The following is a 25,220-nucleotide window of genomic DNA, read 5'->3' as shown; positions in this document are numbered from 1 at the left end:
GAGAGAGAAGGAGACACAGAATCTGAAGCAGGCTCTAGGCTCTGAGCTGTCAGTACAGAGCCTGACACAGGGCTTGAACCCACGAACCGTGAGATCATGACCTGAGCCGAGGTCGGACATTTAAGCAGCTGAACCACCCAGGCGATCCGATAGGGTTTTCTTATATGAAGAATGTAGAAAGGAGTTAGCATAGTTAGAATACAGACAGAGGTAGCAGTAACGTCATATGACAGATGGTGCAATCTACTGGTACTCAAAAACAGTAAAATCTGATGGAGAGAGAGGGTAAAACACAAACTTCCTGAAAGCATAACTGTCACTTTCCAGACCCGGCTTGTTTATTCGAATGCAGAGCACCTCACCTGTGCCAGACATACCTCAACCGTCACAGTGTGATTGCTGTCCTTCAGGACAAGGCACACCCAGACACCAGCACTGTGTGCATAAGTCACAGAACAAGCCCTTGGACCCAGTGCAAGCCTCATCCTGTATGGGTGTTCTTCCTGGCCCTGGATCAGTCCCTGGATCGAGGGTTGGGGTGCTCAAATGGCCAATAGAAGTCACACACTGTTCCCCCACTCTATCAGTAGGACTTCTCAAGGGTACCAAGATACAGATATCACCTTCAAATGTTTTGCCACATCTCATGAATTTTAACTCTTTAATAGTCTTGTTTTTCTTGTTTTCTAAATATTACTGTTGCTGTTTGGATTCTCTTATTGAAAAAAATAGTTATTTAAGAGAGGATGTGTATGCATTTAACTTCTTCATGATCAGGTTTTTAGTTAGGTTTAGATTTGAACTACTGTCTGTCCTTGCCAGGTTTCTGGTTAGTAGCATGTGCCCCAAAGGACCAAGCCAAATGGAGTTCAAGTTTCAGCTTTGAATGGACTTCCTAGTAGTGACTAGATTTGAGAACAAGACTTGACTGTAAGGTCAAACTGATTTGCCCATATGGGATGGGCATAGGAGGTGGAAAAGAGACCTGGCTGGGATTCTGGAAGGCCCCACCTGTACTGTTAATCACATGCAGCTGGAAGCTCAGTGTGAGCCTTCCTTGCCTGAGGGCGGACGGTCCCAGAGAGAATAGGTGCACCCACTCTGGGGTTTTAATGTTAAAAGACAAGCCCCATAGAGTTGGGGCTCTTACCACTTGACTTCACTCTTTCTCCTCCTGGGTAATAAGTAAGTAATGGGTTTGTGGGGCTGGGAAAAGAAAGTAGCATTGTGCTTTTACTGTGACCTGAATCCCCTTTTTTTCTTGGAATTTAAGATTTCCTTTGTTGTCTGAGGTACTGCTAATTATTTAAAAATGTTCAGTGAGTACTGGAAAATATGGGATACTCATTTCTCTCTCTCTTTTTGTATATATTTCTCATATTAGTTTTATAAAATATATTATTTCCGTTCCTTTATAAAAGTCTCAATTTCTAGACCTGTTTCCTGAAGCAGCTGCGTTTAATTTTCTGTTTGGCATGACCTGCCTTCAGTTTGCTGTGTGACTGTCCAAATCTCTGGGCCCTGAGTCCTGGAGCCTCATGGATGAGCTTTACCTTCTTTTTTATAAGGGTGTCCCTGCACTTGGAGAGTCATATCTGAATTCTGCCATACTCCCAGCAGTGAGAGGGGACCCACATATGCATCTCCCTCTGGCCTCCAGGAAGCACTCAGCCTCCTCGTGGCTGGGACCGTGTTGTTCTGCCAGACTTTCCTCTGACACCAACCTGTTTTCTTCAGAAGCCCCTGAAAGTTGCTTTAACCAGGTCATATACACTCATGCATATGTCTGTGTGTATAATTTGCAGCAGAAACTCCTCAAATGATGGTGATGGATAGCACCATTCCTAGTTTTTGTTGTTTATTTGGGAAGAGTGGAGGTTGATAGCCGTGTGCAAGTTAATGTCCTACCTAAGACTCCCTCTTGGTCATCTTGACATCTGCCTGCCCCACTCTCTCTCACCCCTGCCTCATCCTGGAAATAGTTTCTCCTTTATTCTCTTGTAGCATTTCCCTTTATCCCTGATTCATCTGTTTAATCTTATGTTAATTGTGGTGTTTTATATATATACAGCTAGTTAGTGAGTAACTGTATGCTTCATTTTTACTCATATATGTATGAGTTATGCTTATTAAAGGATGTGAGGTATTTTGTGGATTAAAATACAGTGCATGTGAGGACAACTTGAAGAAATTCTGAAGACAGGGTAAAGGAATCTCCAGCTCCCAACCTGAGTGACCCTTTGCCAGCTAGCTCTTCTTTCCTTTTCTTTCATGGTGGTGAGACTTTAAGATGAGCTCCTACCAGGGGTGCCTGGGTGGCTCAGTCGGTTGAGCATCTGACTTCGGCTCAGGTCATGATCTCATGGTCTGTGATTTTGAGCCCTGTGTCAGGCTCTGTGCTGACAGCTCAGAGCCTGGAGCCTGCTTCAGATTCTGTGTCTCCCCCTCTTTCTACCCCTCCTCCACTCATGCTCTGTCTCTCTCTCTGTCAAAAATAAATAAACTTAAAAAAAAAAAAAAAAAAAAAGATGAGCTCCTACCAGAGTTTTGTGTGCACAGTACAGTATTGTTAACTACAGGCGCAGTGCCATGCAGCACATCTCTAGAATTTACTCCGTGTGCATAACTGAAACATTGCCTTGCTGTGGAGCTTTCTAATCTTCAAGGGAAGAGGGAGGTATAAGCCAAGTTTCTTAGTCCCGGGCAGCTATTCAGTGCGCTCACATCCATTCATTGCTATAAAATCCAAACTGTTGATCTTCTTCAGAGGCTCAGCTGCAGGTGTCATTAATGGGCTTTCAGATTCCAGTCACTTGGACAACACTCTGTAATCGACTGTGGACGCCGAAGCTTCTTGAGGAACGAAGAGAATTCTAATTCTCCTCACCCCGCTCCTTTATCATCATGGATGTCCTCCAGTTTTGTTCGTCTCTTCTTGCCCCTTTTCTCCCTTTCCCCCAATTTATTCTAATTTCTAGACCAAGAAGCCAAACTATTAAATCTGTAAGTGACCAAGAAGGTGTTTCCTGATTAAAATACCAGAAATCATATTGACAGTCTGTAGAACCCTAAATTTCACAAAGCCCCTTTATAGAACATTTGCTGTCTTGAGCATGAGAAGGATTTGCCCAAGTTATAAAGAATTTGAGACTTTGAGGCATTTGACCAGTTTGGTTTTACGTGTAGGTCTTTGACTTGGAAGGACATAGTCTTTAAAAACTGCTCTATTTAGAGTAATTGGTTGACTATCATCGGTGGATGGGTGGGGTGACAAAATTGATCGTAATACTCCTAGAATTGTATCATTATTTAGTAGCATTATGCCTGGCATAACAGTCTTATGAACATTTGAAACGAGAAAAGCCAAAGTGTCTGCTTCAGTGTGAGATGGATTCGGTGGCCGCAGTTGTGTCTGTACCACGAGACGTCTAAAAGAAGTGATGCAAGATAGAGGAGCAGTTGAAGAAGACGGTTCCACCTTTCCAAAGCAAAGGAACTGAACACCTGTGTGTCTTGGGCCCACCTTGGTCCTACTAGAGCCTGAATAGGGCCTCGATCAGCCTCAGACAAACATAAACCAGAAGGGTGAGGGACACAGAGCCCACACAGTGCCCTCCTCAGAGGCCCCTCCAGTGGAAGAAGAGGGGCCAGCCAAGAGCCTCAGCACACTGGGATCCCAGGGTGGGAGCCCCGAGGAGCTAGAGCAGTCTGATGAGGCCCTTCTGGGAAATAGCCATCGAATCCACACACGAGCATACACGGTGCCCATTTTTCTCTGTGCCCCATCACAGTGGTCGTTCCTGCTTCTTCTGGAGACCAGCCATTTCACTTGGCCTCAGCTCTCCCTGGACCACTGGCCCACCTTCCTGACTTCCAATTTTGCTTCCCTGGTTTATTCTTCATCCAAAGCAAGGGTAGATGTTTCAAAAGATAAGCCAGATTTTGTAACTACCTCCTTTCCCAGTCATAGCTTGTTTGCCCCTAGAATGAAGATTCAAACTTCATAACTGCCACCAGGTGCCGCGTGATGAGGTGCCGCATGATCAGCTCCCGCCTGGGTCTTTGCTCCCTGTCACTCATTCCCAGCCTCACTGCCCTCCCTGCTCTCCTTCACACCTGGGAGCTCCCATCTCCCAGGGTCCCACACTTGCCATTCCTTGGCCTGGAGCACTTCTCCCGTCTTTGCATGGCTGCTCCCTGTCGCCTAGCCTACCTTAATTCAGAACCGCCTCAGAAGGGCCTCCCTAGCCACCCTCCCTCCTCCTTCCCAGTGCTTCCCAGGCTCTGTGGTGAAGGACTGGTTTTTAAATTTCCAAACTGGTATGGATTGATATTTTTGTAAAACATAGCAGAGATGTCACAGCGATGTCACGTTGCTCACAGCGCTCCCTCTCAGGCTTTGTCCTGGCCTCATCCCAGGCAGGTGGCATACAGTTTAGGACCAGCACAGGCTGCAGATGCTCATGATTACCCTGTGTGTGGCCTTCGGACTAACCATTCTCTGTAACCCTCTGGCTTGTGTATTATCTCCCCCAGTACAGTGTTAGCGCCACGAAGGCAGGGAGCTTGTCCTGGACTTGTCACCTCTCCATCCACAATGCCAAGATCAGTGCTGATGCACATGAGGTTTCTCTTAAGTCCTTTCCGATGCTCCAGGACCCTGACGTGCCTGTCCAGCCCCACCTAACACAGGCGGGGGGAAAATCATAGGAGGCCTGGCTTCCTTTCTCCCCCGGGTGTCTGCTCTTACTCATCCCACATCCGGAATCAGGCATGGAGCCGGCCTCAGCCTCTCCTACTGTGACTAGAATAGAGTACAGGTGGCCCTTGAACAATGTAGGAGATAGAAGTGCCAACCCCCCATGAGGTCGAAAATTCCCTTATAACTTTTGACTCCCCCAAACTTTACCGATAGCCCACTGTCGACTGGAAGCCTTACTGATAACATAAACAGTCAATTAACATGTATTTTGTGTGTTTTTTGTATTATGTACTGTGTTCTTATACTATCGTGAGCTAGAGGAAAGAAAATGTTACAGAGAAAGTCATAAGGAAGAGAAAATACATTTATAGTACTGTAAAAAATCCACAAATAAGTGGACCTGCCTGGCTTAAGCCCATGTAGCTCAAGGGTCAACTGTAATTCTGCTTGAGTGCTCTTGCCAACTCACTGTTCACCTTGACCGGGTGACTTCAATACTGCATGCCTCAGTTTCCGTGTCTGTAAAGTAGACAAGGCATTTCCTTCCATCATGAAATCAGTAATGCTCTTGCACACACTTTGTGAACTCCACAGTCCTGCCCCTGAGTGGCTTTGGGGCTGTACACTGATACTGTAACCAAAATAAAAGCCCGTTTCCTCTTTGACACTCTTTTTAATGAGGCGCAGTGGAATCAGCAAACTTCTTCTATAAAGGACTATGTATTAAATGGTTCAGATGTTGAGAGCCACATAGGCCTCTGTTGGGTTGTTTTTGTTTTCCGACTCTTTAAAAGTATAGAAACTATCGTTAGCTTAAGTGCCGTAGGAAGGCAGGCCAGGGTGAATTGCCAGTTCCTTGGCAATAAGCATTTGGCATTATATTTCTTTGGGACTCAATACATTTTATTTTCTGTTTGAATGAAATAAGAAATGTGACCCATAACAGGTTTTTTTTTTTTTTAATGTTTATTTACTTCTGAGAGAGAGAGGGAGAGAGGGCGAGCAGGGGAGGGACAGCGAGGGGGAGACAGAAGATCCAGAGCAGGCTCTGTGCTGACAGCCGAGAGCCCAGGGTGGGGCTTGAATTCACGAACTGCAAGATCATGACCTGAGCCAAGTCAGATGCTCGACCGACTGAGCCACCCAGGTACCCCCATAACAGTTTTTTTTTCTTGAATGGATCATCTTGCAAAAAGGGTTGTTCATTATTTTAGTCCTACTTTCTACTCTTTCTCTCATATTCTCAAGCACATTATAAATATCAGTGAATTTTAGAACAGCTTTCTCTGAACACAGAATCATGGTTTTCCAGAGCACAGTTGGTGGTTATTGTAGGAGATCCCATTTGAAGACCATTTTGAGTTAGGGTGGGCCCTTGGACCTTGATGATCCATCCAAAAGTAGAGGCCAATGATAGCGCATTTTCATCTGTCATTCAAAATATATTATGTTCTTAATTTCCTGAAGTTTTCCTCTGAGAACTTACCTGTTTGTAAACATCAGATTGAACCTTCAACTGAATTTAGAGCTAATATATTTATTCTTGTTTCATTTCTTACTAATAGCCAGAGGTGAATATTCTGAGTCTGAGTTTTCATAGTATGAAGAACTTTCTAATTGCTTACTTACAAACAGGGTAGGCTTGGGTATAGTTGATCTGTTGTGAAACCTGCCCCTTGCCCTGCCTTTGCTGCCAGGGTCCCCTGACTTCCTGCAGACCATTTCTTGCCCTTCTTACAAACTGTTTTTGTTGATATTCTTATCTAATGCCACCCATTCTCCAATTTTTAAAGAATATTCTTCAGTTTCAAATTTTAACAAGGTTCTCTGAAGTTGACAAGGTAGGAGGCCTTAGGAAGACAGCATAGGCAAAAGCAAAACTGGTAAAATAGCACCTTTGTATATGTTTCTTTAATTCTGATGGTTTGTGGGATCTCAGACTACTGACTAGGAAGGCTGGCACCTTGGCAGCGTGTGAACGTAGTCGATTGACTGCATGATCTTAGTACAGCAGACTGTGTTTGTTAAGGGAACAGATTCAAGAGTAAACTCTGCCCCTACCTGGCTGTCTGATGTTGGGCAGCTTTTCATCTACTCTGAGACTCAGTTTTCTCCTCTGTAAAGTTGGGCTGATAACAGAGCCTTCTCCATAAGATAATTGTGAGTTCTAAATGAGTTAACAGTATGTAGTTAGTGCCATGAAAGGACTAGTTATCATTTATTGAGGGAAAAATATGCTTTCATGGATATATATCAGTGGATAAAATTCCATATGGAAAATTTTATGTCTGACTTGCTTTTTCTATTTAAATTTTCTCTATAGGCTTTTGTTGAGGCCCAGAACAAGATTACTGTTCCATTTCTTGAACAATGTCCTATCAGAGGTTTATACAAAGAGAGAATGACTGAACTGTATGATTATCCCAAGTATAGTTGCCACTTCAAGAAAGGAAAACGGTATGTGAGGTTGCTTTTATTTTTTTTACTTGTCTAATTGAATGCTTTCTTGAAATACAAATTCTAAATAACTTGCCATTGATGGAATTAATTCACTCTCAAGTCAAATCATTTCTATGCTTGAGTATGAGAATAAAAACTTTTGGTCTGTTGTCCATATTCTTAAAATTATAATTAAGAAATTTAGTAGAGATACTTCCTAGGGAAAAAAATCTAGATTATAGGAAGTTACTGTTGTCTTATGGCTAGTAATTGGTGAGATAGGATGATTTGCAGACAGCAGTGGAGATTTGTTTGCCTCTAAGATTCCCTTTGGCTTATACTGCTAGAAAGGATTTTATTGTATGGGTGTCTTTCACCCAGGAATGGAAATGGCCAGGAGGCAGCACCTATCACTAATTCACCTCTCTTGTTCCTCTCCCTTTCACACCTACTTAGACATATTCTCTTGTTCTTTTTTTTAAGTCTCTGGAACCATCATCATAAATTCATTGAGAATTTCTTAGACCCCCCCCCCCGCTGCCTTCACACATGTGCACGAGCGCACGCGCGCGCGCACACACACACACACACACACACACACACACACATCAGCAAAGTACCGTCTACATGCCCCCCTGCCGCTTGTTTTTGTAAATAAAATTGAAATGGCACACAGACCTGTCCATTCATTTACATATTATCCATAGCTGCTTTTGTACAACTACAGAATTGAGTAGCAGCAGCAGAGACTCTATGGCACACAAAGCCTAAAACATTTGCAGTTTTGCCCAGTACAGAAAGGGTTTGTCCACCCCTGCCCTAGCAGCTTGCCGAGGGCAGGATCCAGCATTTCGTTTTAGAATACCTGTGTTCTTTTCCATTGAAAAGAAAAAAAATTACTGCTTTCTTTGATTATCAGTTTTCATTTTAGCAAATGAAGCAGGCTTTATTTGTTCCCATTTAGTTAATATGCAGAATTATGATAAATTATTTGAGTACCTAAAACAATTCAGATAACTAACTGTAGGCACAGGGAGGTGGTGGGACCTTCCATCCTAGTCCCCACGTACGTATGTCCCTGGCATAGCCCATTTGCAGTTGAACCCTTGTGTGTTGTTTTTCTTTTTGCTTGTGTGTATTTGATTGTACCCCACAAGTGGAAAACTCTAGCGCTAAATAAAGACCATCTCTGTCCCCCAGGTATTTCTATTTTTACAATACAGGTTTGCAGAACCAGCGAGTATTATACGTACAGGATTCCTTAGAAGGTGAAGCCAGAGTGTTCCTTGACCCCAACATACTCTCTGACGATGGCACAGTGGCTCTCCGAGGTGAGTGCTACACAGCCAAGCCCACAGGAGTCCTAGGGCCCTCACTCACGGCTCTGACGTTGCTGCAGTCCCCTCACCTCTGAAATACCAGACGGGATGGACCATATTGTGCAACAGATGCACATGCAGTATCAGGAAAGCTAATTTTTGCACAGTATCTTTGGAATACATGAGTAGCCACGTGTTTTGGTGGCATGAAGCAGAACTGGAGAATAATTCACACTGGACCCAAATTAGCTTCCAGGGCTTCTGAGATATTTAAGTACCAACATCATTGCTTCTAACATCCCTGAGACCTATCTGTGTTTAGAAAAAAAAATCTTCTGTAAGTAATTTAAGCTCTACGAAGAATGTTCCGACTATAAATATAAAATAGGAAAGAATATTTACAAGATCTCTTTCCTTGGTGGGGAGGAAGTGATCAGAGTTTTAAACTTTAGCTGTCAGTATTTTAGAATTAAAAGTAAAAAAAAAAAAAAACAACACAGTCTTGTAGAAATTAGACCGGTTGATACCCTGTTGCCTGAAGATGCAAGTTTAAAACCCAAATCATTAAGTTTGGCCTGTAGTGACCACATGTCTCCTCAATAACTCCACCCCAAGATAACCTCCACAGTCCATAACCATTACTGTTGGTTTGTGCCACGAGCACTGGTTCTAAGGAAGGAAGTTGGTTCTTCTCTGGTTCTATGCTTTAATAGTTGTATACTCTGGGAATCATCTCTCGTTGGTATCCTAGATCTTAATGAAGTTGGCTCAGCATTTCCCTGACTGTTCCCTGCAGTTCCCTGGCTGTAGCATCCTCTGTTTTGTAGAGAAAGCACAGGTGGGGGTTCAGCCTGCGGAATTGAGCAATTGGAACACGGTCGTCCTGTAATCGATTAGGTGGGAATCAAAAGGCCCTGTTGTAGCAGCGCTTTGGGAAGACCATTCTGTGGAGCCACTCAGCCACTTCATGGGTCTTCCCCTCTTCTTCCTAAATAGGCTGTGTATGTAAATGATGGTCCTTTACCTAACTCGTGTTGAAAGTAATCAGTATTGAAACTAAGATGCCAGCCAGCTAACCAAAAATATCCTCCCGTGAATTTGAGCTTGCACTTGTAAATGAAGTTAATACACTGGTTCGGTATGTAAGAACATATCCTGTGTAGGATATCATTTAATTTTAACTAAAGTCTGACTTGTAACTCATCCAGAAGAACTTCATTATAGGAGAGTCTCTGAAAATTCTTTCCAGTAACATTTTAATGGAATGCCTGCCATATACAGGTCCTGATAGATGAAAAGGGAAATTAGACATGGGACCTGGCCTCAGTCTTCAAGTTTTCTGAAAATGATATTATAGGGAGGTTACAGTGTGGGTAGACATACTGATTGTTTTGATAGCATGTGATTTTTTTATATATTTCAAATCAATTATTTAAATTTTTCCTGAAAAATTTCATTATATAGAAATAATTTATATACAGTAAGAAGTATTTTCTCTCCATCACCTTCTAGACTCTTCTCTGTATTTATATAGAGATGAGCTTGCATACTTCATAGGAATCAAAAATGATTAATAAGGAGATTTTGTGAAATTTTAAACTTATTTACCACTAATAGAAATTCCATGTCAAATAGTAGGGCAGTTCTGAAAATAGTTGAGTTTCTGAGGATTAATTTTCAATCCCTAGTAAAGTGTAGCAAACATTGTAAGAGGAAATCTCTAGTGTCAATATCTGGTAACAAATGCTATCTATACCTACTTTATATTTATAAAAGCTGATATAAACATATAAAATTTCTCAACACATATTCTGTAGTGATTAGAACATTCTGTCATGGACTTAAAGAATTGGACATGCGTAACAGTTCATAAATGGTGTTGCTTTTTCTTTTTCACGGTCACTTTTGGAATATGCACTGTGTGAGCCTTCATTGCAACCCTTGGGCTTTATTTACCTGGGCTTGTGCTGGTCAGATGGTGTGGACGTTAATCCTTGAGTGCCAGCAATGCTCAGAAAATGAGGTTGTAAAGAGTGATTTCAAATAGTTTGGAATCCATTCCAAAAATTACTTAATGGCTTCCGTTTAGTTCTGTTACATGCTACGTGTCATAATCCAGTCAATACTCTAAAAGTAGTTTCCTTATTCTTTTTCCCCTTCCTCTTTAGAGTATAAATAAAATATGTTGAAAGTCTCAGATGAGCTCTGCTTTTAACCGAACTGCTTATTGAATTATAGAAATATAAACAATGAAAGTATCTTAGTGGTCATATAATCCAAGATGTCATTTTACAGGTTAAAAAAACTAAGACCCAGAGAGGTTCGGACACTTGTCCAAGCTCGTGAGGCGAATCCCTGTAAGGCCTGGGCTCAGCCCTCTGGGTTCCTCACTGCAGGTTTCCTGCTCCTTCTGTTGCACATCTGGCAGAGAACGTTGTCAGACAGCACGGAGGGCAGTGGGCAGGGCTAGGGGTTGTGTCCCCAAGTTCACTGAGGATTTATCCTGTGTCCCATAGGCTATGCATTCAGTGAAGATGGTGAATATTTTGCCTATGGTCTGAGTGCCAGCGGCTCAGACTGGGTGACGATCAAGTTCATGAAAGTTGATGGTGCCAAAGAGCTTCCAGATGTGCTTGAGAGAGTCAAGTTCAGCTGTATGGCATGGACCCATGATGGGAAGGGGATGTTCTACAACTCATATCCCCAACAGGATGGAAAAAGTGATGGTAAGTTAAGGTATCAGGTGAAGCACCTTTTTCGTGAACTAGAAGTGTGACTTCATATGACTTTAAAAGCTAAACCTACATAGAAGTTGTTTGGTGTAGAACCCAGTTTCCTCAAAGGATGTTGTATCAGTTGGGTAACAGACTGCCCCAAAACTTAGTGGCTCAGAATAATAACCATGTTTGGGTTTTTTTGTTTGTTTGTTTGTTTGTTTGTTTGTTTGTTTGTTTGTTTTTGCTTGTGAGCCTGTGAGTTGGCCAGGCAGTTCTGCTGGATTAGCTGAGTTCTGTCATGTTTCTATGTTCGGCTGTGGATCAGTTGGCTGATCTCGGCTTGGCTGTTTCCCGTGTCGGGGCCTGGGTTCTGATCTATGTGGTCTCTCATCCTCCAGCAAGCTAGCCACTTGGTTTGCATGGCAGCTCAGCAGGATTCCAAGAGGGAGAGCCAAAAGGCACAAGCCTCTTTGGTGCCTAGGTTTGCTACTGGCACTGCATCATGTTGCTGCATTCTGTTGGCCAAAGCAAGTCATGGGGCCCGCAGCCCCAGTTCAAGGGGTGGAGAAACAGATATAAGGACCCATGACGAACGGAGCCATTATTGCAATCAGTCCTTTACAGATGTGTTATATCTCCCAAGGAGTCATGGAGAAGATGGATCTTTTTTGTTTTCTACAAAACCAATTTATTTAATGACGTTGAGTGATTATGAAATTTTCCTACTGTGGTGATCGTATCTCTTCCTCTGATCAGAAGTTATGGGTCACCTGGTTGATGTATCGTGACATTTTCCTCCTTGTTAACTTGCAGGACATACCTTTGTTCTTCTTTTCACTTGCACAAAGATCCTATTGTGTTCAAGTAGTCTCTTTTCTTTCCCCCTTTACTCTTCATCTTCCCAGATAGAAAGGGCCAGGTACCTTGAACCTTGCTGATATAAGCTTTCAACACCACCTACTTCATGCTTTACCATCTCTGGCATGTAGTGTTTTCCTGTTGTCTTGGTTGGTCTTTACAGGTGGGAGACCAAAAAAAGTATTTCACTGGCCATTTCTTGTTAGAGAACAATGTTATTTGTGAAAAACATGAAAATTATTATTTAGGCTCAGCTTTCAGTGGCAAAAATAGTGAAGATTAGTTATTGTGATTGATTTCAGAAAGGTACCATCTCTTGCCAGCTGTAATTTGCTGCCCTCTTGTCACGAGGACCTCAACGGCCACTCAGGTTGTGTGATGGAGGGACTTACAATGAGGCTCAACAATTCTGACCATGTGCTTCCTGGGAAAGCTATGGAAAGTCACCAAGTTCTGTACAACTTTCTTTTATATTATGGTATTACCTTTTTCATTGTCCTGAAAGCTTGGTGCCTTTTCATAATGAAAAAAAGAATACTTCAGTCTCACAGCAGCCTCCAAAGCCAGCAGATACGTGTGAATTACTTCCAGAGTGATGCCCAACCAAAACTTAAAAAGACAAAAAAAAAAGTCTTTACCTTCTAGAGCATTTTTAGGTTCACAGCAGAACTGAGGAGGAAGTGCAGAGATTTCCCGTACCTCCCCTGTCCCCACATGCAGAGCCTCCCCATTATCAACATCCCTCTCCAGACGAGGTAAGATTGATGAGCCTCCATTAACACATCATACTCTCCCAGAGTCCAGGGTTTACATGACAGCTCACTCTTCATGTTGTATATTCCGTAGGTTTAGACAAATGTAAAATGTGATTGATCAATCATATGTATGCTACTTGATATCTATCTACCATTGTAGTGTCAGTTTTACCGGCCTCATAATGCTGTATTCCACCTATTCACCTCCCTCTCCACTGGCCTCTGGCAACCACTCATCTTCTTTCTTTTTTTAATGTTTATGTATTTATTTTGAGAGAGGGAGAGAGAGAGCAAGTGAGCAAGTGGAGAAGGGGCAGAGAGGAAGAGAGAGAGAATCCCAAACAGGCTCTGTGCTATCAGCACAAAGCCAGAGGCCAGGCTCGACCCCATGACCATGAGACCATGACTGAGCCAAAATCAAGAGCCAGACACCCACCGAGTGAGCCACCCAGGTGCCCCAACCACTAATCTTTCTACTGTCTCCATAGCTTTGCCTTGTCCAGAATGTCACATAGTTGGAATCGTACACTATGTAGCCTTTTTAGATTGGCTTCTTTCACTTGGTAATATGCACTTAAGTTGCCTCCATGTCTTTTCATAGCTTGATAATTAATTTCTTTTTAGCACTGGATAGTATTCCACTGTCTGAATGTAACACAGTTTATCCATTCACCTATTGAAGGGTATCTTGGTACCTTCCAAGTTTGGGCAGTTACAAATAAAGCTGCTATAAACATCTGTGTGCAGGTTTTGTGTGGACATAAATTTTCAACTACTTTGAGTAAATACCAAAGAGTGATTGCTGGATTGTATTGGAAGAATATGTTTAGTTTTGTAAGAAACTGTGAAACTGTCTTCCAAAGTGGCTGCACTAGTTTGCATTCCCCCAGCAATGAATCAGAGTTCCTGTTTTTCCACATCCTCACCAGCATTTGGTGTTGCTATTGTTATGGATTTTGTCTGTTCTGGGCGGGGGCGTGTGGAGTATAGTTGTATATTATTGTGTGAATTTGCATTTCCTTGGTGACCTATGATGTGGACCATCTTTTGATATGCTTCTTTGCTATCTGCATACCTTCTTTTTTTTTTTTTTTTTAACTTTTTTAATGTTTATTTTTGAGAGAGGGAGAGAGACCATGTGCAAGCGGGGAAGGGGCAGAGAGAGAGGGAGACACAGAATCCAAAGCAGGTTCCAGGCTCTGAGCTGTCAGCACAGAGCCCGACGTGGGGCTCAAACCCACAAACTGTTAGATTGTGTCCTCAGCCAAAGTCGGATTCTTAACTGACTGAGCCACCCAGGCGCCCTCGCATATCTTCTTTAGTGAGGTTTGTGTTAAGATCTTTGGCCCATTTTTTTGATAGGATTGTTTCTTTTCTTATTTTTGAGTTTCAAGAGTTCTGTGTGAATTTTGGGTAATAGTCCTTTTACCAGATGTGTGTTTCACAGATATTTTCTCCCATCTGTGACATGTCTTACTCTCTTGACAGCGTCTTTTACAGAGTAGAAATTTTTTATTTTATTTTAATGAAATCCAGCTTATTGGTTCTTTCTTTCATGGATGGTACCTTTGGCATAGTATCTAAAAAGTCCTTGCCAAACCAGAGGTCGTCTAGATTTTCTTCCATGTTATCTTTTAGGGGTTTTATAGTTCTGCATTTATGTTTAGATTTGTGATCCAACTTGAATTCTCTCTTGTGAAGGGTGTGAGGTCTGTGTCTGGATTCATTTTTTCCACATAGATGTCTAGTTGTTCCAGCACCATCTGTTGAGAAGGCCATCTTTGCTCCATTGTGTTACCTTGGCTCCTTGGTCAAAGATCAGTTGACTGTATTTATGTAGGTCTGTTTCTAGGCTCTTTACTCTGTTCCATTGATTTATCTGTTCTTTGGCCAGTACCACACTGTTTCGATTATTTACAGTAAATCTTGAAGTCAGGTAGTGTCAGCCTCCAACTTTGTTCTTTGCCTTCAATACTGTGTTGGCCGTTCTGGGTTTTTTGCCTCTCCGCATGAACTTAAGGACCAACTCATCGGTATCCACAAAATAACTTGCTGGGACTTTTATTGGAATTAAATTGAATCTGTAGGTCAAGTGAGGAAGAATTGACATGACAGTATTCCTATCCATAAACATGGATCATCTCTCCCTTTATTTAGTTCTTTTTTGATTTATTTTATCAGTTTTGTAGTGTTTCTCATATAAGTCTTAATACATATTTTGTTAGATTTGTACTTAAGCATTTTATTTTAGGGGGTATTAATGTAAATGGTAATGTGTTTAAAAAATTTTTTTTGTTGAGGTATAATTGACATATTTTATGTATACAACCTAATGATTCAATATTTGTATATATTATGAAATGATGATCATTTAAATCTAGTTAACATGTATCACATCACCATACATAATTATAAAATTCTGTTTCTTGTGATGGGAACTTTTCTTTTTTTTTTTTAAGTTTATTTATTTATTTTGAGAGAGACAGAGACAGCATGAGCAGAGAAGGGAGACTGAGGGAGAGAGAGAAGCCCAAGCAGGCTCGCACTGCCAGCCCAGAGCCCGATGGGGGCCTGACTCACGAAACCTGAGATCGTGACCTGAGCCAAAACTGAGAGTCAGATGCTTAACCAACTGAGCCACCCAGGCACCCTGTGATGAGAACTTTAACCTGTTCTCTCTTAGCAACTTTTAAATATACAATACAGTATTACTATTACTAACTATGGTCCCATGGTGTATATTACGTCCTTAATGGTATTGTGTTTTTAACTTCAAATTCCACTATTCATTCTTGGTGTATAAGAAAGCAATTAAGTTTTATATGTTAACTTTGTATCCTGTGACCAGATAAGTAAGTTTTTAAATATTTCTAGCATTGTACAATACCAGTGGAGTAGATTTTCTTAAAATTGTCAACTGCCACTTCAGTGTATACATTTTTAACTTCTTCAGGTACAGAGACATCCACCAATCTCCACCAAAAACTCTGTTACCACGTGTTGGGGACTGATCAGTCAGAAGATATTTTGTGTGCTGAGTTTCCTGATGAGCCCAAATGGATGGGTGGAGCTGAGGTATTGTGCTACTGTGAAATTGCCCCACAAAAATGATGTCACATGAATTGTGTATATAAATATTCTTGTGTGATCCTTATGGATAAGTCCTGTGAGTGAATATTCTCTTAAAAATATCGGTATTCAAACTGACTTTTAGTTTTGAAAGTGATAAACCTTTTAACTGCAACCTCCACAGAAAACTTTAATACCATACCTGCTTATGGTGGAAAATGTAATAGTACAGAATCAGAATCACATAAAGCAAAACACAAACATTTTGAAATTCGGAATTTTATTTCTCAGAGGCGAGGAGAATATCCTTCCAAACATTTTCTTTGTTTAAGTGAGAATGTGGGGAGCAAGAGTGTGTGTGTTTTCCTTTTTACACAGCTTGCCTCTTCATATTTTATTCACCTTTTACATTAAAATGTATATTTTTGGACATTTTCCCATCATATATATAGATAGTTCATGTATACCTTGGGGGTCTTGACCATAATCAACTGTACTGAAGTCTATGAAGTTACTGGCCTAGATTTTACTCTGTATGTTGAGAATCAACTATGGAAAAACTTAGAGGTGCTTGGAGTAAAATTGTAACTCTTGTTAGTTCATTTCTGGATACTGAGAAATATTTTTTAAATGAAAAAAAAACATTCTAAATGTTTTGATATAGGTGGGCTGTCGGCCCATTTTTAATGGGAGTGAGAAGTCCACTAGGAAGTCTTTAGCTCATGGAACCACTTACCTTTTTTGGTAAAAAAGGAACATTTTATATTTAAACTTCAGCCCATGGGTCTGATTGACTAGGGGGTAGAATAGGAATCCACAGTATTTGAGCTCATGTGCATTGATACACCTTATTCCAAGTTGTCCTTACATTTATTTATTTTGTTTCCGTAGACCAGGGGTTGGCAAACTATTGCCTGCCTTCAGGCCAAACCTGGCCTCCTGCCAGCTTTTGTAAATAAAATTTTTGAGGAACACAGGGAACACAGCCACACCATTTCTTTACGTACTGTCTGTGGCTGCTTTCAGACTTCAGTAGCAGAGATGAGTAGCTGCCACAAAAGGCCCACGACCCACAAAGCTGGGAACACTTTCTGGCCCTTCATAGGAAAAAAACCACAAAACTTGTCAGACTTTAATGCAGTGTGTTAAAAGTGAATTTCTAGGACTTACATTCTCTGAGACTGTGTCCTTTTTTCATGCTTTTTTTTTCTCACTTAAGTGCCGCCTCCCATGAGCTTTCCGTCTGTAGTTGCTGTTGTCATTTTTCTCACCTATTTGTTTTTAATGGCTTTTCTGACTCTATGTGGAGATTGCTTCTACTCTTCTTAGTTCAGCTTCTCCTCCTGCATAAGTCTTCTAGTTACTATGGATAATAGGTGTTTGTTTGTAAAATAATACACATCTTTACTGTCATCCAGGTGTAACAATTAGGGAGATAAATATGCTGCCCCAAAACATTTTAATGTCAGTTCATGTGTTTCTTTTTACCTTTTGTGGGGGGGAAGGTATTGATGGGGAAAACTTAAAATAGTGTATTTTAATAATCAGTTTTATTCCCTCTGAATTCTTCATAAAATCAAAGACATACTCTTCTAGAGAAATTCTTATGCTTCAAAGCTAATAATTTCATTACAGCAGAACTGTTTTAATTAAAGTAATCTTATTTGGTTGATACAGTAACATGGGTACTGGAAATAAATGCCAGAATATTTATATGATTTAGCATAGTGGTCTAAAAGAAAACAAACTTCATAGTAAAATACACATGCAACTCAAGTTGCTTCGATCTCTCTTAGCATTTGGATGAAGCAGTTAGATTCTTTTTTTACTTTTTTTTTTAAAGTTTATTTATTTTGAGAGAGAGAGAGCGCAAGCAGGGGAGGGGCAGAGAGAGAATCCACACCATCAGCATGGAGCCCGATCTCACAAACTGTGAGATCATGACCTGAGCTGAGATCAAGCCTCAGACTTTTTACCAACTGAGCCACCCGGGTGCCCCAATTTTTTTTTTTTTACTTTAAAAAAAAATTGTGGTAAAATAGACATAACAAAATTTACTAGTTTAATCAATTTTTTAGTTTATTTATTTTTGAGAGAGAGAGAGAGAGACAGAACTCAAAGCAGACTCCAGGCTTTAAGCTGTCAGCACAGAGTCCGAGGCGGGGCTCGAACTCATGAACCACATGAGATCATGACCCGAGCTGAAGTCCGAGGCTCAACCGACTATGCCCCCATGTGACCCTAGTTTAATCATTTTTAAGCATAGAGTTACGTGGCATGAAGTACATTCACATCGTTGTGCAACTATCACCAGCATCTGTCTCCAAAACTTTTTTCAGTTTGCAAAACTGAAACTGGGCCTGCTAAAGCAGTAACCCCCCGGCTTCCCAGCTTCCTGGCTCCCCGGCTCTCCCCGTCCCCTGCTGACCATCAGTCTACTTTCGGTCTATGTTGGACTACTCTAGGTGCCTCATATAAATGTCATCATACAGTATCTGTCCTCTTGTGACTTGGCTATTTGACCTAGCATAAAGTCCTCAGGTTCATCCATGTTGCAGCACGAGTCAGAATTTCCTTCCTTTTTATGGTGAATAATAATCCATTGTGTGTGCCCACCACATTTTATTTACTCATCTGTTGATGGGTGCTTGAGGCATTCCATAGCATTATTGTGAGTAATCCAGCTTTCAAGAAATACAGTGAAGATCTATCATCTGTGTATTCAACATATGTATATTCAGGGGCGCCTGGGTGGCGCAGTCGGTTAAGCGTCCGACTTCAGCCAGGTCACGATCTCACAGTCCGTGAGTTTGAGCCCCGCGTCGGGCTCTGGGCTGATGGCTCAGAGCCTGGAGCCTGTTTCCGATTCTGTGTCTCCCTCTCTCTCTGCCCCTCCCCCGTTCATGCTCTGTCTCTCTCTCTCTCTGTCCCAAAAATAAATAAACTTTGAAAAAAAAAAATTAAAAAAAAAAAAAAAAACATGTATATTCAGTTCTACTGGGCAAGTGACAAGAAAAGCAGATTTTAATAGTTGAGGTGATCCTTCTACCGTTCTTTAAAAAGATGTTCACGGGGCGCCTGGGTGGCGCAGTCGGTTAAGCGTCCGACTTCAGCCAGGTCACGATCTCGCGGTCCGTGAGTTCGAGCCCCGCGTCGGGCTCTGGGCTGATGGCTCAGAGCCTGGACCCTGTTTCCGATTCTGTGTCTCCCTCTCTCTCTGCCCCTCCCCCATCCATGCTCTGTCTCTCTCTGTCCCAAAAATAAATAAACGTTGGAAAAAAAAATTTTTTAAAAAGATGTTCACTCTGTAAATTGTCTGATATAATCTTTACCAGAGCCTTGCGAAGGAGGTGATCATTCCATCGCATGGACGGAGTAAAATGCCTGCTAGAGGCATTAGCTTGCAAGCCTGTGGCTGGAACTGCCTGCTGAGTGTGTTAGACTCCACAACCTGTGTCTTCCTAACCACACGTGCTTGCTTCTTTGGTCAAAAGGAAAGAGCTCTTGCAAAAACAGCAACAATAATTGTTGAAAGGATGGCAGTGACTGAAGGGATGCATCTCTACTGCACAGAGGTACTAAAGTTGTTAAAAAAAAAAAAGAACTAAAGACCTATATGGTGAGTCCTAAGGAACTTGATGTTGATCAGAGCCTCAAAAGTGGATGATGCAGAGGAAGTCTATAAGAGAGCGAGCGGGGTTAGTAAACACAAGCTGGATGTGGTCTTCCTTGAAGCTGTACTGCAGCTGCCAGGGGAGTCTCGTTACAACAGGTGTCACCCTGCCACTTGCTAGCATTGGTTGCTTCATAACCATGCACCAGTGCATGTGCTGCATTGCTCTTTCACTTTTCATAGAGTTGCTTTTAGGATCGTCATTTTGAACCTTGTGTTTGGTTAATACCTCCAACACTGTCCCAGCATCTGAGCAGAGAGCTGGTGTTACGGTGATGGTGTGCTGTAACACAAAGTAGGAGGTTTTATTCTGGTCCTGTGTGCATAGCCCTGAGTACATCACTTCTCTCCAGATATGTTTCCTTCATTTCCTCCAGGGCTTTCTTAGCTCTGAAAGTCTGGGCTAGAGGATTTAGCACAACATCTCATAGATGCTGAGGCAGGCTTCCTGGGCGAGGTGGTAGCTGCTGGATGTGAGAGCAGTTTGGGCATTGTGGGTACGGTTGGAGGGCCCTCTGGGGTGAGTGGCTGAGTGTGTGGATGTGTGTGAATTTCTCTGGTGAGCTGCCATCCTTCTTTCCTTGGGCTGCTGCAGTCCAGGTTCACTGAGGACTTCCCTTTTATCCTTGATACTATCTCCTTATGACTCTTCCTTCACCGATAGCTCCTCTGCCTTCCTGCAGGAACAGGTCTTTCTTGCTTGAGCAGTCCATTACCTATAATCAGGAAGTGGCTTTAGTTTTTGCATCCTTGCCTATGATAGCACCTCTCCCCAGGATGACTGACTTCTATCCAACAGAACCCGTAACTTTGTGGATGCTTTTGGGTATTAGAACTGTTTGTAGTCCAAAGCAGGCTCTCCAGCTGACATGCTTCTTCCCCCTCCTTCCAGTTTGGTGAGCACATGGAGGATGGGGGGGAGGGACTACTCAACCCCCAGCTTGGTGTTTTTGTTTTTTTTTTTCACATTAAGACTTTATTAAGGGTAGCCCCAAACTAGCATAGCCCAAATATCCATCATCAAGTGCATGAATGAACTAATTGTGGTACATCTCTATGATGGCATACTACTCAGCAGTAAAAAGGAGCAAACTATTGATACACTTAACAGTAGGGATGAATCTCAGTTATGCTCAGTGAAAGAAGCCAGAAAAGAGTACACGGTGTTGGATTCCATTTGTAGAACACTCTAGAAAATGCAGACTAGTCTATAATGGCACAAAACAGTCAGTGGTTGCTTGGGGATGGGGGTGGGGAATTGGAGGGAGGGAATATGAAGGGGCAGAGGGAAACTTTGGAGGACGATCACACTGGAACATTGGAATTGATGTTGTGCAGGTGAGGCCATTCCCAGCAATGACGGTGACTCCAGGTATCTCAACTCAGTTATTCATCATGGATTAGTTTCTCCAGCGGCCATGCAAGGAGGAGGAATCAGAGGAGGGGAAGGGGATTTCTGCTTCTCTGGAGCTGTTTGCCAGCATCTCCTTGCCACAGTCTACTTGCAGTCATGATGGGTGTCTTGGTGCCGCCTCCCTCATGGCATCCTTTTGTAGTGAGATCCCCTCAATTCTGTGATGTGGACGATAAACTCTCTGGCTCACATTTGTGTTGCCTCCCAAGGCTTCTGCTCCTAGCAGGGTTCCCTTGGGATTGCGCCTCTCTGCAGCTCCCCTCTTCCATCCTTATTCTGCAGAGACCTTTCAAGATGTCTGGAGGCCAGCTACCTTCCCGGTGCCTCTCATTCCAGGGAAAGTGACATCCAGGGCTTGCCCCATCCTGGAAGGTGGGTGGTGGTCACCACTGTTCTTTCTCCTCACCTGCCAGCCAAGGCCCTCTGGCCCTCAGTCCCCTCAGCTCCCTCATTCCCTTGGGGGTAATGTGAAACCTGTCTAGCATTTGCCTTCAAGGGACAGTGGTGTCAATTATTTAACATAGACTGTGAGGCTTTAGTTGGAAGGCAGGGTCGTGGGACAATAGAAATTGTCATGTTTTAGAAGATTCTACCGGATCAGGAAAAAATTACTTTTATTTTATTTTAAAGATTCGCAGAGCATTTGGGGGAACAAGGAAATCAAGTATTTTGAGGCACTTTTCCCAGCAGAGGGTGCTCTAGATGAAGATTCTGAAAATGTATCCGGTACCTTTAGGAAGGATTAAGGAGAAAATGCCCAGCCTCTTTGTGACCATCTAGCTGAATTCTATATTGAGAACCTAATTCTGTCATAGCTAATTCTTGAAAAAAAAAAGTTTCTTTTCACAAAGGTAATCCTAATCTTAATGTTTATCACATATCCCTATTCCCATTTTTATATGTTCACTTGTGATCCCTAATAATTCAAATATGTGTCTATTTGTGTGGACATTTATATATTGTACGTACATTATACACGTATTATAAATGTACGTATATGTTGCACTATTTTATATATACACATGTTATACTACATTAACATGTAAAATCACTGCCTGATGCTTGACCCTGTGGGCACAAAGCCAACATTAATTTCCTCACCCTCCCTCCCCCTGCTGAGGTCTAGGCACATGAAGACCCTCGAGGCCCGGTGTGCATCTAGCTCTGCCTGATGAAGCCTACACAGTAATGTCCAGTTGTCCCTCAGGGAATGCTGCCTCACCTGCCCCGTCCTCGTTGGGTCGTTTGGACTTGGAGCAGCAGTTGTCCAGCAGCTTTCTTCCTGGTCAGCCCAGTTCCTGCATTCATTCCCCAGATGCCCAATAAGCCGTTGCCTTGGGTGCAGCACTGTGCCAGGGCCAGGCAGTGCTCGGGAGCAGAGACGGGCATGCTCAGGCCTTTTGGAACATGTTTTTGTTATAGGAAACCATTACGTATAAACATTTTTAAACGTTACTAAGGGGCTTAGGGGCTCATGACAATTCCCACCATGTTCAGTTTGTGTGTCATTTTTAAGGGACTGTTGTCCTCTTGACCTTAACTTCAGTAATTGAGCTGGAGGCTGTCAGAGTGTGTCATTAGTGAGCCTTCATTTCCTTGTGCTGTACCAGAGAGCCATGTACTCTCTACTAGCTCCCAGAGACTGATGATTCTCTCTGTTCATCACGGGAGTGGCTGAGTGGTTGTCTTTATATCAGTCCTGGGGTGGATTCCTAACCAGACTTGGCATGTCCCCGGCTCATCACCTGTGTCCTCTCTTTCATCAGCACTGCATGGCGTGATAATATCCATCATGCTGATTAGCGTGCGGGAAAATCCCAGCAGCATGGTTGGGAAGAAAAGTCAGGAAACCACACAAAAGACCTGAATGTGAGTAAAAAGCTAGAAAGCGGTGCTACTCTATGTACATGAACTAGCTCCTGACTGGAGTTAGTTGGTTTATGTAGTAAGGGTTGGATTTGCTGATCAGTCACTTCTCACCTGACCCCTCTTGATCAGTAAGGGAGAAAAGAAAACAAACGGCACATTCTTTTTTAAAAAATTTTTTTTTTCAACGTTTATTTATTCTTGGGACAGAGAGAGACAGAGCATGAACAGGGGAGGGGCAGAGAGAGAGGGAGACACAGAATCAGAAACAGGCTCCAGGCTCTGAGCCATCAGCCCAGAGCCCGACACGGGGCTCGAACTCCCAGACCGTGAGATCGTGACCTGGCTGAAGTCGGACGCTTAACCGACTGCGCCACCCAGGCGCCCCAACAAACGGCACATTCTTAAGTAATCAAGCTTCTCTGCCAGACAAACAACCAGGTAGATTGGAAACAGTGGCAGCCACATCATGTCAAGACCCACATTGCTCATTTTACTTTGAATGCGTTTTCTTTTCCTAGAGTTCTCTGTCACATCTGTTTGTGGCGTATTGAGGAACACATCGGATAGTATTTGGGTCGATTTCTGTTATTCCCCCATTGCTGTAGTACCACATTGTATTGGGAGAGCTGCGAAATCTGGTTTAATGACTGCCTGTTGAAAATGTTTTTGTTAACACATACCACATGAGCTTAAGACTACTCCTGTTGTTCTGTACGAATCTGTCTCCTATTTTTCTTACAAATCCCTAGTCAGTTCCCTAAGTGAAAAGACATCCATAAATGTAGATGATAGTTTGGCCTTTAAAAGTTTTCATAGATTAAGTTTTGGAAACATACTTAATATTAAAGAGATGATGTTATGATTCACAACTATTATGAGAGGAATCCAAAGGAGACTTTGAAATAAAATTGATAAATTTTTCCTGCTCTGAAGGCACATGATTAACTCTCAAGGCTATCAAAATCCATTTTCACTCCTTTTGTTAACTTTCCAGACAATTTTAAGTCTCACTGCTTTTTAGCATACTTTTTTTATATACACAATTCTTTTATCATAATACATAAAAAAGAATACTTTCCCCAGTTTGAAAAGGTGCATGTAGATTCAAAATATGAAAAAAAAACCTTTCTTTACTTCCTGGGTTCTAAATGGAAATTATTATATGTAGCAAAGAAATTTCATGTCTGTGGAGATTCGGTTATTAACACAAGACCACATGACTGGAGCTCAGTAGCTCTAGCATAAGATCGTTCATGAGTCGTTCTTTGAAAATGGTAATTTGTTTGATGAAAGTCCACTTATTCTCTCCCTATATATAAATACCAGCTCTGTGTCCTCTCATTTTGAAAGACAACTTTGTAGATAAATGATTAGGAGTTTAAAACATTAATAAGTGATCTTCTGTCCATTTTCTCCTAACATGAGATGAAGAAAAGCTAGTTGATTCAGGTCATTTGGAAAGCCCAGCTGTTCTTATTGTATAGTATTGAGACTGAGAATGGCCAAATCCAGTGACTTTAACATTTTTATGATGCTGTTAAGAATAATACATCATAATACAGGTTTATTGCTTAAAATAAAGTATAAGCATCCCGTTCTCTGGAGAAACTATTATTGTCATATAACTTCTGTTTCACACTCCCCCTTTTTTTTTTTTTAATGGTTATTTTTATTTTTGAGAGAGACAGAGCTATGAATGGGGGAGGGACAGAGAGAGAGGGGGACACAGAATCTAAAGCAGGCTCCAGGCTCTGAGCTGTCAGCTGTCAGCTGTCAGCACAGAGCCTGACGCGGGGCTTGAACTCACAAACTGTGAGATCATGACCTGAGCTGAAGCCGGACACTCAACCGACTGAGCCACCCAGACGCCCCATCACACTCCTTTCTGTAAATGAATGGATGGTGAAGCTGCTGACATCTTGTAAATATGGAGCAGCCTGACCCAGACCCTGTTCTGAGTGGATTACCATCACACCTACACTAGGCATTCTTATTTGGGACTAGATTCCCCCGAGGTGTATTTCTCTAAATTCCGTGATGTTAATGGCTCCTGGGTTTGTGGAAGTTACATTCCTGAATGTGCTGAGTCACGTGAGTTTTGTGTTTGTTGGAGCAGCATATAACATAACAGAATAAAATAATAAAATACATACTCCATCTTATAGTTTGAATGGTGTCTGTCAAGAGTTTCCTTGGTAAATACTATCTCCGTGTAGCTTAACACCACAATATACACAATTAAAATTTCTTCGTGTATGTGGCTTCTTTAATGAAAGTATAGTCTGAAAACCCCATACCTTATGCCATTTTGGTAAATATCAGTGAGTATGGCAGTTGTTACTGGGTACCCTCTTCAAAAACAGAAGCCCACACTTAACAAAGGTTTTCTCCAGTGAGCATAAAAT

The 25,220-nt window shown here is 42.1% G+C and overlaps 1 protein-coding gene across 1 annotated transcript in view; it reads left to right on the top strand.

Moving 5' to 3' along the window:
- The window catches only part of LOC115514234 (prolyl endopeptidase), a 120,206-nt gene that overhangs the window by 17,408 nt on the left and 77,578 nt on the right, over window positions 1-25,220 (top strand). Inside the window, 4 exon segments of the mRNA XM_030316045.1 lie at window positions 7,026-7,159; window positions 8,342-8,472; window positions 10,977-11,186; window positions 15,744-15,865. Of these exon segments, the coding sequence (XP_030171905.1) occupies window positions 7,026-7,159; window positions 8,342-8,472; window positions 10,977-11,186; window positions 15,744-15,865 (597 nt within the window).

Source organism: Lynx canadensis, chromosome B2 (genome assembly GCF_007474595.2).
Source record: "Lynx canadensis isolate LIC74 chromosome B2, mLynCan4.pri.v2, whole genome shotgun sequence".
Taxonomy (NCBI): domain Eukaryota; kingdom Metazoa; phylum Chordata; class Mammalia; order Carnivora; family Felidae; genus Lynx; species Lynx canadensis.
The sequence above is the reverse complement of the archived record's forward strand: the minus strand, read 5'-3'. Positions and strand labels throughout refer to the sequence as shown.